The 14,795-nt window shown below is 34.3% G+C and overlaps 1 protein-coding gene across 1 annotated transcript; it reads left to right on the top strand.

The window, feature by feature from the left end:
* Positions 1-1,800: 1,800 nt before the first annotated feature.
* PRPH2 (peripherin 2) lies at positions 1,801-14,011 on the top strand (the record flags this gene model as incomplete). The annotated part of the gene is made up of 3 exons (XM_081942499.1): positions 1,801-2,381; positions 8,159-8,405; positions 11,778-14,011. 3 exons carry the CDS (start codon positions 1,801-1,803, stop codon positions 12,003-12,005), a joined length of 1,056 nt encoding a protein of 351 aa, XP_081798625.1. The 3' UTR covers positions 12,006-14,011.
* Between the last annotated feature and the right edge of the window lie 784 nt (positions 14,012-14,795).

The raw sequence follows: 14,795 nt of genomic DNA, 5'->3' as shown, positions 1-14,795 counted from the left end.
TTAACAGTACAGTACTTGGTTATATAAATTGCCTAGCCCATCAATATTAGGTGTTACCTTTTGGTGATGTGTAACTATTTCTCTTAGCTTATATTTTTATCATCTTTCTGTGGGGATTCAGATCAAATAATGCAAGCTTCATTTTTTAGTAACTCATTTCATAAAGATTAGGATTTGTTGTTTAAAGTGAGACTTTCATCTTCCCTTTTCTTTTGTCAATGTTAAGTATACTTGGATATATTGCAAAGATTTTAAGTAGCTTGGTGATAACTGGTTCATTATTGCAAAAATAAGGACAAGAATAACAAGCTTCTGGAAGACACAATAGATTTTTTACAATCTCTGCACAGCTCACAGTCAAAAATGAACCAAGCATGTCCCTAGTACTAATCTATATATATAAAAGCGAAAACCACTCATGCCGGATCATGAAATATCCAGAACCGTAAAGCTTACAAACTTGAAATGTGCCAAGTATGTTGTTCTTGGCTTTTAGGTGCTCGCTTAGAAAGGATTTTTCAAAATGACCATCAGATCATTAGTATTTGTTATATTATTATTAACACACTCTGATGCTAAGGAGTTCTACTCCCTTCCCCACCTGAAAAGATTTCTGTTCAAACTGCCACTTGGGTGTGGCCAGCGCGTGATTCCTCTGGCCTGTTGGCTGGGAGTTTGGAGAGGAGCCTGAGGCAGAGAAGGGGATAGGAAAGAAGAGGATTCTGTGGGGCAAGTCTGAGGGAGAGAAGGGGATATGATATGATAGGATAGGTAAGGTAGGATAAGATAGGATTGGATAGAATTCTGTGGGGTAAGCCTGAGGGAGAGAAGGAGATAGGAAAGGAGAGGCTTCGTGGGGCCGGCCTGAGGGAGAGAAGAGGAGAAGAGAGACCGATCATAACTACTCATTAATTTTCAAGCTATAAGTGTCAATTTATCAAGCTTGATCACATCGTTTCGTAGCTGAGCACGTGTATTCAGCTAATATTCAATAAGAGCTAAACATAGTGCATACAGGTCCACAAATTTACAACATCTATTTTAAGAATTCTATTCCACCATTTCCCCATTAACTCTTTTTATCCCTTTTCCTACAACAACCTGCTGAGGTTGATTAGGCTGAGAAAATTCGTAGATTGAAAATCATTGAAAACATGACCTAATTCCATCCCCAAAATGCCTAAGTCCCAGAGCATGTCATTCAAGGTGAGTGACATAAGGATAAGTAGTATCATAGACTAGCTCATTTGTAGGTCAGTGTATGAAAAGCATCTGGTATAGGTTTCAAAACTAATTTCCCAAGGAGAAGGAAGTCTAGGAACAGGGAAACTTCAAATATCTTTATTTTCAGTTATATCATGTGAAAGCACAAGCGCACTGAATAGTAAAATGAAAGGATTATTTTCTTGGCTTATCTGTGGACAGAGATTTCTTAAATTGGATTACACTAATTAGTATTGGAATGACGTAGTATAGATCCAGCTTTAATTATTTGAAATTGAAACAGTTTCTCCTTTGTATAGAAGGGACGACCACAAATAGTTGCATATCTTATTTACCAATAATCTTTTATTAATGTGATTTTTTTAAAAAAATCTTGCTGATTTGAAAAATGTATCTGCACTTCTTCAAGTTTGGGCTGAGGAAGATGGAAGAACTAAATAATGTCCCAACAAAAGGGATGCCCCTTTCAGTCTTCAAGGCCTGAGTGGTGGCGTATCTTTCCAATTCTACTCTTAACCCTTTTCAAAGAAGGGGTGGTTTGAGGAGAAGCTTGGTACCACCAGCATTGTGAAAAAGATGGCAGTGATGAAAATCAAGTTTAACCAGAAGAAAAGAGTAAAACTAGCACAAGGATTATGGCTAATGAATTGGTTTTCAGTGTTTGCTGGAATTGTTGTTTTTTCTATGGGACTTTTTCTGAAAATTGAACTCAGGAAGCGAAGTGAAATGATGGACAATTCTGAAAGCCACTTTGTGCCCAACTCTTTAATACTGGTAGGTCTACTTGCCTGTGCATCCAATGCTCTTGCTGGCAAAATATGCTACGATGCCCTGGATCCTGCTAAATTTGAAAAATGGAAATTTTTCTTGAAATTCTATTTAATGATATGTGTAATTTTTAATGTCTTCATTTTTTTAATTGCTTTTATTTGCTTTCTGATGAGGGGTTCTCTTGACAGTACACTGGCAGAAGGGTTAAAAAGTAGTATGAAATTCTACCGTGACACAGATACTCCAGGAAGATGCTTCATGAAGAAGACAATTGATATGCTCCAGATTGAATTCAAATGTTGTGGAAATAATGGTTACAGAGACTGGTTTGAGATTCAGTGGATCAGCAACCGATACTTAGATTTTGGTTCCAAGGAAGTGAAAGAGTAAGTAGTTGAAAGAAAATTAATTTTGGAATATGGTTTTGGCCTTTAAATCTTGTGTTTACATGTCATTCAGATTTTTTTTTAGAAATTCTGTCGTGAATAGCAAACTAAGATCAGCAATAAAGAGTAATATAAATTATTATTTTAATTAAGGAAGCTACCATTTCAGACTTTCAGATATATAACTTAATTGATTAATTTTCTTTTCCCAGTAATTGTCTTATACCATAGCATTATAACTTTAACAATGAATTGTTTTAGGAGTATTTCACTACTCCTTTCTAGCTTATGGTTCATCCATTTATTATATTGCTGTTAAGCCATCATGCCTGATTTTTCCCTAAAAACAAAGTAATTGAATAAATACATCAGAACACATACCACTCACTTTTATTTGATATGGATTATGCAGGAAACCTCTTCTTTGCACATTGACATTTATCTTGACCTCTGTTAAATCACTCTGTAGCTATTCTTGGCTTTCTCCTCTAGGTGGATAAATGGATTTATAGAGCTGTACAAATGTACACATGCTCAATACATACTTATTTTGCCCTTGAATGCATAAAATTGAATCTACACTATTTTCAGGGATTCTAATTATTTATCTGCCTTGAAAGTATGGCTGGATATGCTTTCGCCCTACCAGATGACTTCTGCTATAGATACTTTTTGAAAATATTTTGTCATTGCTTTCTCATTCTAGGAAAAGATTCTGTTTCCCCCCCAATAATTAATTATGCTAAGAAAAAAAATGCTAGTCTTCAAATGGTTAAGATTTTTAACGATTTGATTGCCAGGATTCTTGAATAAGCAGCTTTCAGATTTCTAAAGTATCTTAACAGTGAACTGCATCAGTGGTTTTATTTGCACTGAATTCAGTGGGATTTATGATTAAATAGATATATAAGCAATACCTTGAATTTCACTGTTAGTTGCCTTATAGGCAGCTTGGGGAAGTTCATTGTGATTAATACAAATCCCATTAGTTCCAACAGCAGTTAAATATGTGGATATAGATGGGTTATAGAGATTCAGTGCTGAAGTTCTGAATTTAATAAATAAATCATCAATGAAATATATTTAAATACATTTAATAGAATAGTAGAATAACAGAGTTGGAAAGGACCTTGGATATCTTATTGTCCAACCTCCTGCTCAGGTAGGAAACCCTACACCATTTCAAACAAATGATTGTCCAATCTCTTCTTTAAAACGTCCAGTGTTGGAACTTCCACAACTTCTAGAAGCAAATCATTCCACTGTTAATTGTTCTGTCAGGACATTTCTCCTTATTTCTAGGTTGCATCTTTGCTTGATCAGTTTTCATCCATTGTACGTCATTGTATATTGTATATTTGAGAACCTTTTCATGATTTCTTCTTTAGTAACAAATATGAACTATTCAAGATGCATGCAAAAAAAAACACCTTTTGGTTTTGCTTGTGGTGATTTTTCACTCAAATATTGTAGTCTTAATGTAGTCCAATTAAATAAATACCAATTTTACTTGTATTTTGATATGTTATGCTGAACAAATATATGAATGGGAGCCATTCAAATTATGTCTTGATATAAATAACTACATGGAAAAGTATAATGAGATGTCCACTATGCTGGCATTATCTGAAGATTTGGAGCTTGAGTTTAATCCATCCACAGGAGGACAGTACGTGAGAAATAAAACGAGATTACATTGTCAGACAGATGTGCAATACTGTACTATTTTTAAAAATGGTGATAGAATTTCAGGTATAAAAGTAGTCTCACTACTTAAATTCAGTTTCCAGGAATATAATGTTATTGCTCATTTTAGTTTGGATGTACATACAATGCTTGCATTATCAAGTACAGAATGTATTTGAATGGCCCAGGGACATTATCCAGTTCACACTGAAATCAGCAGGAGACTGAGTGGAGATAAGGATATCTAATTAGCGTATAATACTTTGGAGATTATAAATAGTCAGGATTATCTTCAGGAAAAGGGTTCTTTTAATCACTTTCAGATTCCTCATGTGATGATAATAATTTACAATTCAACAGACAAGCATTTGCCACATAACAGCCCAGACTTAACAATTGTTGATAAGAAAGACAAAAAAGTAGGGATAATGGACATTGCAATATTTGAAGATAGCAGAATAGAAGAGAAAGAACTGGAGAAAAATGATAAAATACAAAAACCTGCCAATAAAAGTAGAATGACTGTGACAAAAGAAAGCAAGGATAGTACCAATAGTAATAGGTGCCTTGGGTGCCACTGCAAACATCTGGAGCACCACTTGAACAACATTTGATATTGACAAAAGCACAATTAGTCAATTGCAAAAAGCAGCTTTATTTGGAACAGCTAACATCCTGCAACAATACCTTCAACACCCCTGGAAGCACTCAATAGGTAGATAACACTGACAAATCCAGTCTTAACATCTGGCTGACTTTGCAACCAGTCATAATAGTAATTTATTAAACTTGCATGCCATCAACTTTCCACAACCCTGAGGGCCTCACAACTATGAAAGAAATTACAATAAAATCAATAAAATATAAAAAAGAAAAAGAAAAAATGGCAAGCACATTGAACTAAGGGACCTACTTCTCCATCTGTTGTGGGCAAGGTGAAGATATGCCTTTAAAGATGTAAAAAGGATTGCTGCTGGCCATGATCCAAACAACATAATTCAAGAGGCTGTCCCTTTTAAATAGAATTGCAATTTGTTTCATTAGTACTAAATTTGTTTGATATTTCACATATCACTCATGAAACAGGAAATGATTATGTCATGTCCAAGTACAATTCCATTTCTCTAATGTAAGACTTGCCTTGCTTAGGCATTATGCCTAAAAGTGAAGGAGGGTGAGATCATCTCTCCTTCAGATTCTAATTTGTGTCCCATTTTTCAAAGCAGCCAATGAACTAACATTAGTCCAATTGTACATATATTAGTACATACTATCCATCAATGCTATTCAGTTTGGGGGTTTGCAAAATTATGCGGAAAAAGTGTAAAAGGTAATAAGCAAAAGAAGCATGAGAAAATAAAAACAAACTTAAAACTACAGTAGTTTACACTAACACTATTCAGTAGAAGATCCACCCTTGTTTCTATCATGTCCATACATCTATTCATACATTGCCTTTTGTTCTTGATAGTTCTGTTTTTGAGTGTCTCATAAGTTCCATCAATGCCATAAGACTTTGTTGGTCCTGCTAATTACCCTTTTACCCTTTGTATAGTTATTTTGTAATTTGATTATCATTCATCTCTCTGTATGATCAAACCACAGCAATTTTTTATTCAAACCTGATTCACTCTTTCTCTATTCCTTTTTTTATTCAATTTTCTTCTACAATGTTTTCCTGAATGTTAAGATACTCCAAAGATATTTAAGAGATCTTTATTCTGTTTTAGCTAATCTAGATAGAAACGTTAAATCTTCTTGGTGCTCTCTTAGCTTGTTTTCTTGCAGACATTTCATTATCCAAACTAGATAATATCATCAGTGCTAGAAGTACTGAGCTACAAACATTCTCTTTTATCAGTAAGACAGAAACTTCTCTGTGGCTCTATCCAGCACAAGTATTTTTCATCTAATTAAGCCAGTTTCATTTGAATGTCCTTCCACCTGCAGGCAGAGAGATTATCAAAGAAGTTGACTTGATTCAGAATTTAACTGATGAGCTGTTTGCATTTACTGCAATAATTTCTTATGTACACAAAATATTTCCCAATGTTTAATGGTATTTTAAACTGGACCAAACATCTAAACCTGTGAATGTCCTTTATCATACCGTACAATTGTTAAAGGTTTTTCAATAGTGGGCATACCTGAAATAATCCATCTTCCAATTTTGAACAAAACTCTAGACATCAGACTAATAAAGAATTTGCATTATAAAAATTATCTGACCATGATACTTTTTGTTCCTACATGATATATAAAATAGTTTTCTTTTTGTATATCAACAATTTCATCCCAGCTTTGTTTACAATGAACAAATAACAAATATCTTTACTGCCTTGTGTTTTTCTCTGACAATGTTTTATTTATTAATTACTTCTACCTAGTCCACCTAGAATCCTGAGAAAACTCAGTAGTGTTGGAAGAACTACCGTTAGTTAGTAGTTGGAGAAGAAATCCCCACCCATAGACCAGACTTAGGAAGTATAAATCTCCTGGAAAACGACAATGGGAAACTACTACTAGATTGTTGCCAAACAAAAGCATGGACACATCTGTATAACTCACAGGATAGTTATCTCCTCTAATCACCAGAAATGTAGTACAAATAATTGTATAATTTTTACAGGTAGTCCTCAACTTACAATCACAATGGAGCCCAAAATTTATGTTGCTAAGCGAGAAAGTTAAATGAGTTTTGCCTCATTTTACAATTTCTTTTTTGTCACAATTGTTAAGTGACTTGCTACAGTTGTTCAGTTAGTAACACAGTTGTGAAGTGAATCTGGTTTCCCCATTGATTTTGCTTGTCAAAAGGTCTCAAAAGGGGATCACATGACCCAACATTGCAATAGTCATAAATATGAGCTAGTTGCCAAGTGTCTGAATTTTGATCACATGACCAAGGGGATGCTGCAATGGTTGTTAGTGTGAAAAATAAGACATAAGCAGTGGTGGGATTCAGCCAGTTCGCACCACTTCAGGAGAACAGGTTGTTAACTTTCTGAGCAGTTTGGTGAACTGGTTGTTGGAAGAAATCATTAGAGCAGAGAACCGGTTGTTAAATTATTTGAATCCCACCACTGGAAATAAGTCACTTTATTCAATGCCGTTGTAACTTCAAATGGTCACTAAATGAAATACTGTAAGTTGAGGACTACTGTATATCATTCTTTGAGGGTTACTGAAATCTATCTTTACTCCCTTCAGTATTTATTATTCAACAGTGTACTCCCATTGCCTCCCACTCCCATTACTGTCAGTAAAACAATACAGAACTATAATCAATGTTCATTCCCATTTTCAGTGATGATATTCTTTGCCAGACTATTTCCTGATTCTCAGGGAAAGTTTGCAGGAGTCAAGGGAGTACACATCTGCTGACAGTTCTTTAGCTCCAAGACTTCAAGTTTGAGTTGATTATTAATCAATACTATTTGAATTTGGTAATATAAAATTATCTTGAAGCAAAATATTCTTCAAAATTGGGGGATCAATACGATTGGACTGGCAAGTAGCCCTTAATTCTTGTATTAATATGCAATCAACAATTTTCCACAGTAAATTGAGGATTTTCTTTTAACTAATTTAAAAAACTACATTTTTAAAAAAAAGGGATTTTTGTGTGAAGTTTACATTCTGCCTTTAGTGCAGGAGCTCAAGGCAATGTATCTAGGTCTCCTCCCTTCCATTAACCCTGTAAGGCAAGTCAAAGTAAGAGAAAGCAATTTGCTCAAAGTAATCCCGTAAGAATTTGACCCTGGCCTTCTTGGTCCTAGTGCAACATCTTAATATTGCACTCCCTTTTAACACCAATTAATTCCTCATTAACATATAAATGTGCTAAACAGTTCCCCATTTTTTTTTATTTGAGGCTTGCTGGTAACATACATCCAAAACCAGAAGACTGTTCTCAATCTAGCTTAAAAAAAAATCCAACCCAGGTGTTTTAAATGAGAAAGATTATATCCAGATGTTATGAGGAAAATGCAACTAATTCACATGCTGCAGATGAAACCAGTGGAGGTAATGTTGCTCCATTTATCTGAGTGGCTGTTCCTAAATACAGATTTGCTCTTATTCATTTACAGTCGCATTAAAAGTAACGTGGATGGCAAATACTTGGTGGACAGTGTTCCCTTCAGCTGCTGCAATCCAAGTTCTCCACGGCCATGCATCCAGTACCAGGTTTCTAATAATTCAGCTCACTACAGTTACGACTACCAAACAGAAGAACTCAATCTATGGACTCGTGGCTGCAGAGAGGCTCTGCTTAATTACTACAGCGGCATAATGACCTCCATGGGAGTGGTTGTACTCTTTGTCTGGCTTTTTGAGGTAATACAATTGGGAAACTAATTCCTCTCACAGCTGTTCAGAATCATAATAAGTACCTCTCATGGCAATTATCATTTTTTTGTGGAAAATATTGCAGGATTATACAGGTACAGCCTTGATTAGATTTTATGTAGAATAATTGCCATTCTGTAGAAAATATTGCAGGGTTATACAGGTACCAGCCTTATTTTGATTTTTTTGAGGGAAATATAGTTTTCAGAAGGGAAACAAACAGGTATTCTCCCCTTCCCCCATCTGAGCTATACTCTAGGATCATATGGACATCAGGTTTGACACAGTTGCCGTGTTAAATCCAATTATGTCTTGCTACGTAACAGGAGTGGGGAGGAATTTCCTTTAGTGTGGTAAAGATATTTTAATTGGGTTGAAAATATTTTATTGATCCTAATCTCCTGTCCTCTACAATATTAGAAGTGTTTTAGATTTATGCAGGCCATTCTCTCTCTCTCCTTCCTTCCTTCCTTCCTTCCTTCCTTCCTTCCTTCCTTCCTTCCTTCCTTTCTTTCCTCAGTCAGAATTCATCTACCTTGCTTTGGTCCTGTAGAATGAAGGGTCCTTGCTGAAGTGGATTTTTTTCTTATGAAAAAAACTTGATGTATGTTGGGATATCTTGGAATACACATAGATCCATACTTTCTTCTAGGGCTCCATTAGCCAACTTGATGACATAGCCCAGTTCCCATTTTTCCCTCAACTCTCCATTTTTGACTGAGCCTTGTGTTACTTATGTGGACATTAAACAAAAGTATGCGTTTCTGAATGTTTGGGAATTGTTTATTCATTTATTATTTAAGTTTCTAGGGATGCCCATTCAGCCAATGGCTAAGTCCAGTGTACAAAAGTTAAAAACAAAGAAAACACTATTTTAAAACCACAAATAACAGAGGTCATGTTGGGAGAGAGAAGGAACTGTTAACACATCTTCCACAGTGGATACCCTGTGGAAAAAGCCAGGTCTTCAAATTTTCTTGAAAGCCTCATTGTATTTATCAGTGAATATAAATAATTAAGAAGTAACAAATGACAAAGCATTCATTCTAATTGATATGGTTTGGGACTTGAAATATTTTAAATAAACTTAAAATCATGTATATGCCAAGGTATATTCACAAATTACTACAAATTGTGACTCTTTAAAATATATTTTTTCCTGATCGTTCTCTAAAAAACAAATACAGAGCCCTAGCATTTTACTGGATTTTTTTTTACTGTTAACAACTTATTTAAAATTGTCCCTTTCTTGACTAATAGGTTAAACACATTTGTAAACAGCAAGAGTCTGAATTTATCTCTAAAAATGACATTGCTGATTCAGTTAGAAGGGTATTAACTATAAGATACTATGCTAAAACTTACTAACCTCTACTTAACTTGCTGTCTCCAGATGCCATTAAAAGATTTGCCAAAGTAGATTATAAATTGATTTTTTTAAAAAAAGATCAGAATTGGACTTTTTCAAAATGCCAATGGCAAGCTGAATTTAGGATCAGAACATCTGATAACTTTTCTACCAACTGAACTATCTTCAGGATTTATAAAACATGAAAAATTTAGGTAATCTTTGTATTTCTCCTTAAGATTATGTCTGCCTTTGCAACAGGGTGCCCAAGTTTCTATATATGTTTTCTTTTATTTTTTTATGATTTTGATTTAATTTTTGTGATTTTTATTTATACTCTGTTTGTTTATTCTAGTCCAAAATAACTGATTTATTAAAACATAGAAAAAAAATAAGGCCATAATACATTATTTACATTTTATCTGCCAATGCATTGTCTAAGAATGTTATCACTTATAGCTGACCCTTCAGAAAGTTTGCAGTATGATCTAAGAAATTTGAATCCAAAGCTATGCATTCTCACAATCAGAGAGATAGTTGCAGCACAGCTTTCTTCTCGAAGTTCCCTAAAACACCTATAGAAGTATTGCATAGGTACCATAACTCTGTGTTAGGAAAACCTAGGAATATTAAAAATGAAAGATAATGCTGTAATCCATGCACACTCCTAAAATATATGCTTTTTTTGAAGCATATATGTCTACACGAAATTGAAATACTCTCTGACCATCCACATTATTCCAAGAGTTTTTCTTGGGAAACCTAAGTAGTTACTATATACTTCCTTATTATGAGATGCAAATCTATTTTTCCTGCCTCAATTCCAAGTACTGATTCTTGCTTTACATACAAGTTTTAATCTTGACTGTCTTCCAAGTAGCTGATTCCTTATGAGCTTCATATCAAATATTTATGAAAAGAGCAGAAGTGATGCATAAAGACATGTAGATGTAATAACTTTCCATTTACAAGAAAGAAGGAAAATTTACCATTACAAAATGAAATTTCAAATTAGTTGAAGCTAGCTATTGTATCTTCACTAAGGCCTGATAATTGATAGTAACACTCCTTGTTATATCTCTATTAGTGTACAATAGTAACAATTTGATATAAAACTTACCTGTTTTACCTGGGAATCAATGGAAGTTAGGATGCTTAGGGAGTTTACAAGTTACCAGTTAATCCCAATAATGAACATTGTAAACTCTGTGTTACAGAGCTAAATGGTTATACATCCTCCAGGTTTTGATATAGCATCCTTTTAGCCTGGTCAGAGTCAGCAGAAATACAATAAAGCAAGGATCTTTAATTTATTTCCTAGAGTTGGGTCCATAACAAGGTATAATCATTAAAATCTATGGTAGTGGCCCCAGTTAGAAGAAGGTAAGTTTCAGCCAGTATGATTATAGTGGTATAGGGCACAAGAATCAGTACAGGTAGTCCTTGCTTAACTTTCAGCAACTGTTCAAAATTGTGATGGCACTAAACGAGTGGAATTTAACACCAGTCCTTGAAATTCCAGATGTTGCAGTGTCCCCATGGTCACATGGTCACAATTCAAGAGCTTGGCAACTGACATACAATTATGATAGTTGCAACATCCTGCAATCACATGATCACCATTTGCAACCTTTACTGCTGGCTTCTGAAAAGCAAAGGCCGCATGACGTAAAGGTCACATTGCATTTAACAGCTGCCTGGGATTTTCTTAATGGGTGCCACTGGAAGTGCATCTTTATAACACTTTACGACAGCATCACATAGTGACAGAAATGCTGATTCCAGTTACCACCATTAAACAAGGACTACCTGTATGTACTGTTCAAGTTATAAATGGGTGATTTGAAATTTAAGATCATCTCACATACTGTAATCCCAATTTTACTTCTATCTGTAGATTTGGTAACTTTTGATTGTTTGTTTATAATTAAGATTATTTTCACTATACATAGGCTGTGAAATGAGCCAATCTTTAGTCACGTTGACTGACAGTTCTTTTGTATCTCACTTAGATGTTAGTATTGATAGGGTTGCGTCTATTGCATACCTCTCTGGAAAGTATCACCAATCCAGAAGATCCTGAGTGTGAAAGTGAAGGATGGGTCCTGGAGAAGAGCCTGAAAGATACTTTCAAATCTACCTTGGAAAATTTGAAAAATATTGGTAAGGGAAACCAAGTGAATGCTGAAGGTGCAGAAGATGAAGGTGCAAAAACTCAAGCTGTTGCAACCGTCAGCTGAGTTTCCCAGCTAACATGACTGTACCTAAAGACTGAAAAATGTGAATTCTAACTTTTGAAAAATGAGCCATCACAGCTACAGTACATATTTATTGATAACATTTAACATTTGTACTTACAGCAAGAACATTACAAAGCATCTTGATATAACCAATATTATATGTATATATTAAGATGACTACTTTTATTGGAAATGGTTAACTATTATCTTAAAGCAAGTATATAAAGGCATTAGGGTCTTTCATATTAAAATTCAAGCATTGACTTCTATTTTGGTATTCTGGCACTGTGCATTTTTTTTTGTGGAATGGGAAAAAAAAGAGGAATTGTAATTATTTTTATATTTTAAGTTTACAAATATTTGGAAAAATATGTATGCTAGATTATGCATGCTTATGATAGGACAACAAAAAAATATTGACTGGAAAATTGGAAAGGTATATAGAAAAATGCATTTTAACTTTCCTTTTTGGGGGAGGGTAAAAACAGATTTAAAATTGCAAATGAAGAACTATATTCAGCAATAACAAAGTTAGTTGCACTGGATTTTTATGCACTGGATGGAAATGGATAATTTTATAGAAGCAAGATTACAGTACATAGTTTTGTAAACCAGTAAAACTTTTAACCTAAGTTGCGGACATTTGCTCACCTTAAATCTGGTGCAAAAACTAAGCTGTCTTTTAAGAAGGAATCATGAAGCCCTATTTGTAACTGTAATTCATCAAAATAAACAGTTACCACATTCAGTAAATGGGGTTAAGGATTTTTTTTTCCTGGCACTGAGAAGCAACTAAACAAATTTGCACATTACTTTAGTGAATTAGATGCTATGAAGAAAGACTTGGTGTTGCCTGTAATGGTAATATACAGAAGATTACTGTTTCAATGCATTTTAATACAAAATGTATTCACTAAGATTGTCTAGTGTTGTATTATTCTGCAGCTATCTTTTAAAGTTTGTAAACTGGAGTGAAGCATGGGGAGTTAAATAAGTATCTTTTATCTTATATGAAGCACTCACACAGACACTACATAAACACATCTTTGCCAGGGGAGCCTTTCCCAAGAGAAAGCAGAAAAGTCTGCCTATTAATGAGCAACCTAGTTATGGAACTGAGCCAATCCAAGTGTCTTGTAGCCTTTGATAAGAGAAATGAAGGAAGAGTTAATGTTATTATGATCAATAAAAAGCAGAATAAAATTGTTCAAAGCGAAAAGTGGCAGCAAAGGCAATTACAGACAGGAGGTGCTTGTTGACAAAGCCTCTTCTGAGGTCTAAGTTAAATTATGTTTAAGATCAAAAGTCCACCTTGGCAGATCTATTTTCACTGGTGCTCATTTCTCCAGTTTTGGGCCCTGGGTTCCATTTATTTGGAAGAGACAGCAACTAAAACTAAGACCTTTGCCTGACTGATGGCATTGTAACAGTGCAGAAAACAGAAAACCAGCAAGTGGTTGGTAGCTCTCTCCTAATTATGAAGCTCCAGCCATGAAGAGACTAGCAAAACTTTTGAAATAAAAGAAGTGTGATACTGAAGGTGATATGAAATGGAATAAGGTTGAAAGCTTATATGATCAAGGGAGTTTAGCGATTAAAAAAGTAGGGGAGGAGATGGAGAAGGTAGAAATGCCACAAGGAATTATTCTGCAGTAGTCCCAAGAAAAGGTGATGATGTTCAGGCAAGGATTTTAACAATAGCAGTTATGTAAAGTGTCGAGGCTGAAGAACTATCACCGTTTGATAATTTCTTGAATATGAAGAGTGGGAAAATTGTATATCTTTATTCAATTCTGCATATGCTACCTTTCTTCTGAAGGGGTCATTTTGTTCGTAGTTTTTGTAATGACATTTTGGGGGTTTCCTCAAATAACATCCAAATCCTACAATATATGCTGGTATATTTTAAAGTATTAGGACAGTCCTCTAAGTCTTTGCTGAGTTTTGTGATTGTTCCATGACCATAGTTTTTTAAACCAGAGATGAAAAGTAGGGAAATGGGAATCTATTTCCTACCTTTGCAAAACTCAGTATGCATAATATGCTAACATAACATGCTAACAGAAGCCTTAGTTTTTGTATTATCCTGGTTTATCATGGATCTAATTAGATCAATATGAGTCAAGTATTCATATAAAGCAATTGCTAAAAGGTTTAATTAGGAAGGTTTCAGAAATCTCATTGCAGCTATTTCACTGTGCTAATTCTTTGTATGTTATACAAATGTTCTGTAAATATTCCAGAATTTTATTGTATTGCATTAAAATTTACCTCAAGTCTAACTATATTCAACTCAAACTATCATTTTTCATTGATGGGGGGTTTATCTGGTTTCATTTTTTACTCAGCACTTTCTTTTATTGCCATATCAGAAAATGTAAGTTTATTTCCAGTTGCCAATCATCACAATTGACCAAGGACATTCATTGTAATCAGTAAAGAATAAAGCAGAATCAGATTTAGGTCCCACACCACAATTATGTATATTTTTTGTATGAGAATTTATACTTGTTCTCTTTTCCTTGTAGTAGCATAACTGCAATTATTATATTGCTTTCTTTGAATAAAGAGAAGTAAGAAAGTGAAAATATATTCCATTTGATTTAAATGTTTTTCAGTAAGGTGCCCTAATATTAAAATTTCAAAATTTGAAAGAGAAAAATTGATCAACAATATTTCTAGAAATCATAAAACTACTATTGTAGAAAATGGGAATTCCAATTTATCAGGGTCTTTTGACGCAATCATATTCTATTATGCTGCTTGTAATAATTGTCCTGTCAAATAAAA

Source organism: Natrix helvetica (genome assembly GCF_964273705.1).
Source record: "Natrix helvetica genome assembly, chromosome: 2".
NCBI lineage: Eukaryota > Metazoa > Chordata > Lepidosauria > Squamata > Natricidae > Natrix > Natrix helvetica.
The sequence above is the reverse complement of the archived record's forward strand: the minus strand, read 5'-3'. Positions and strand labels throughout refer to the sequence as shown.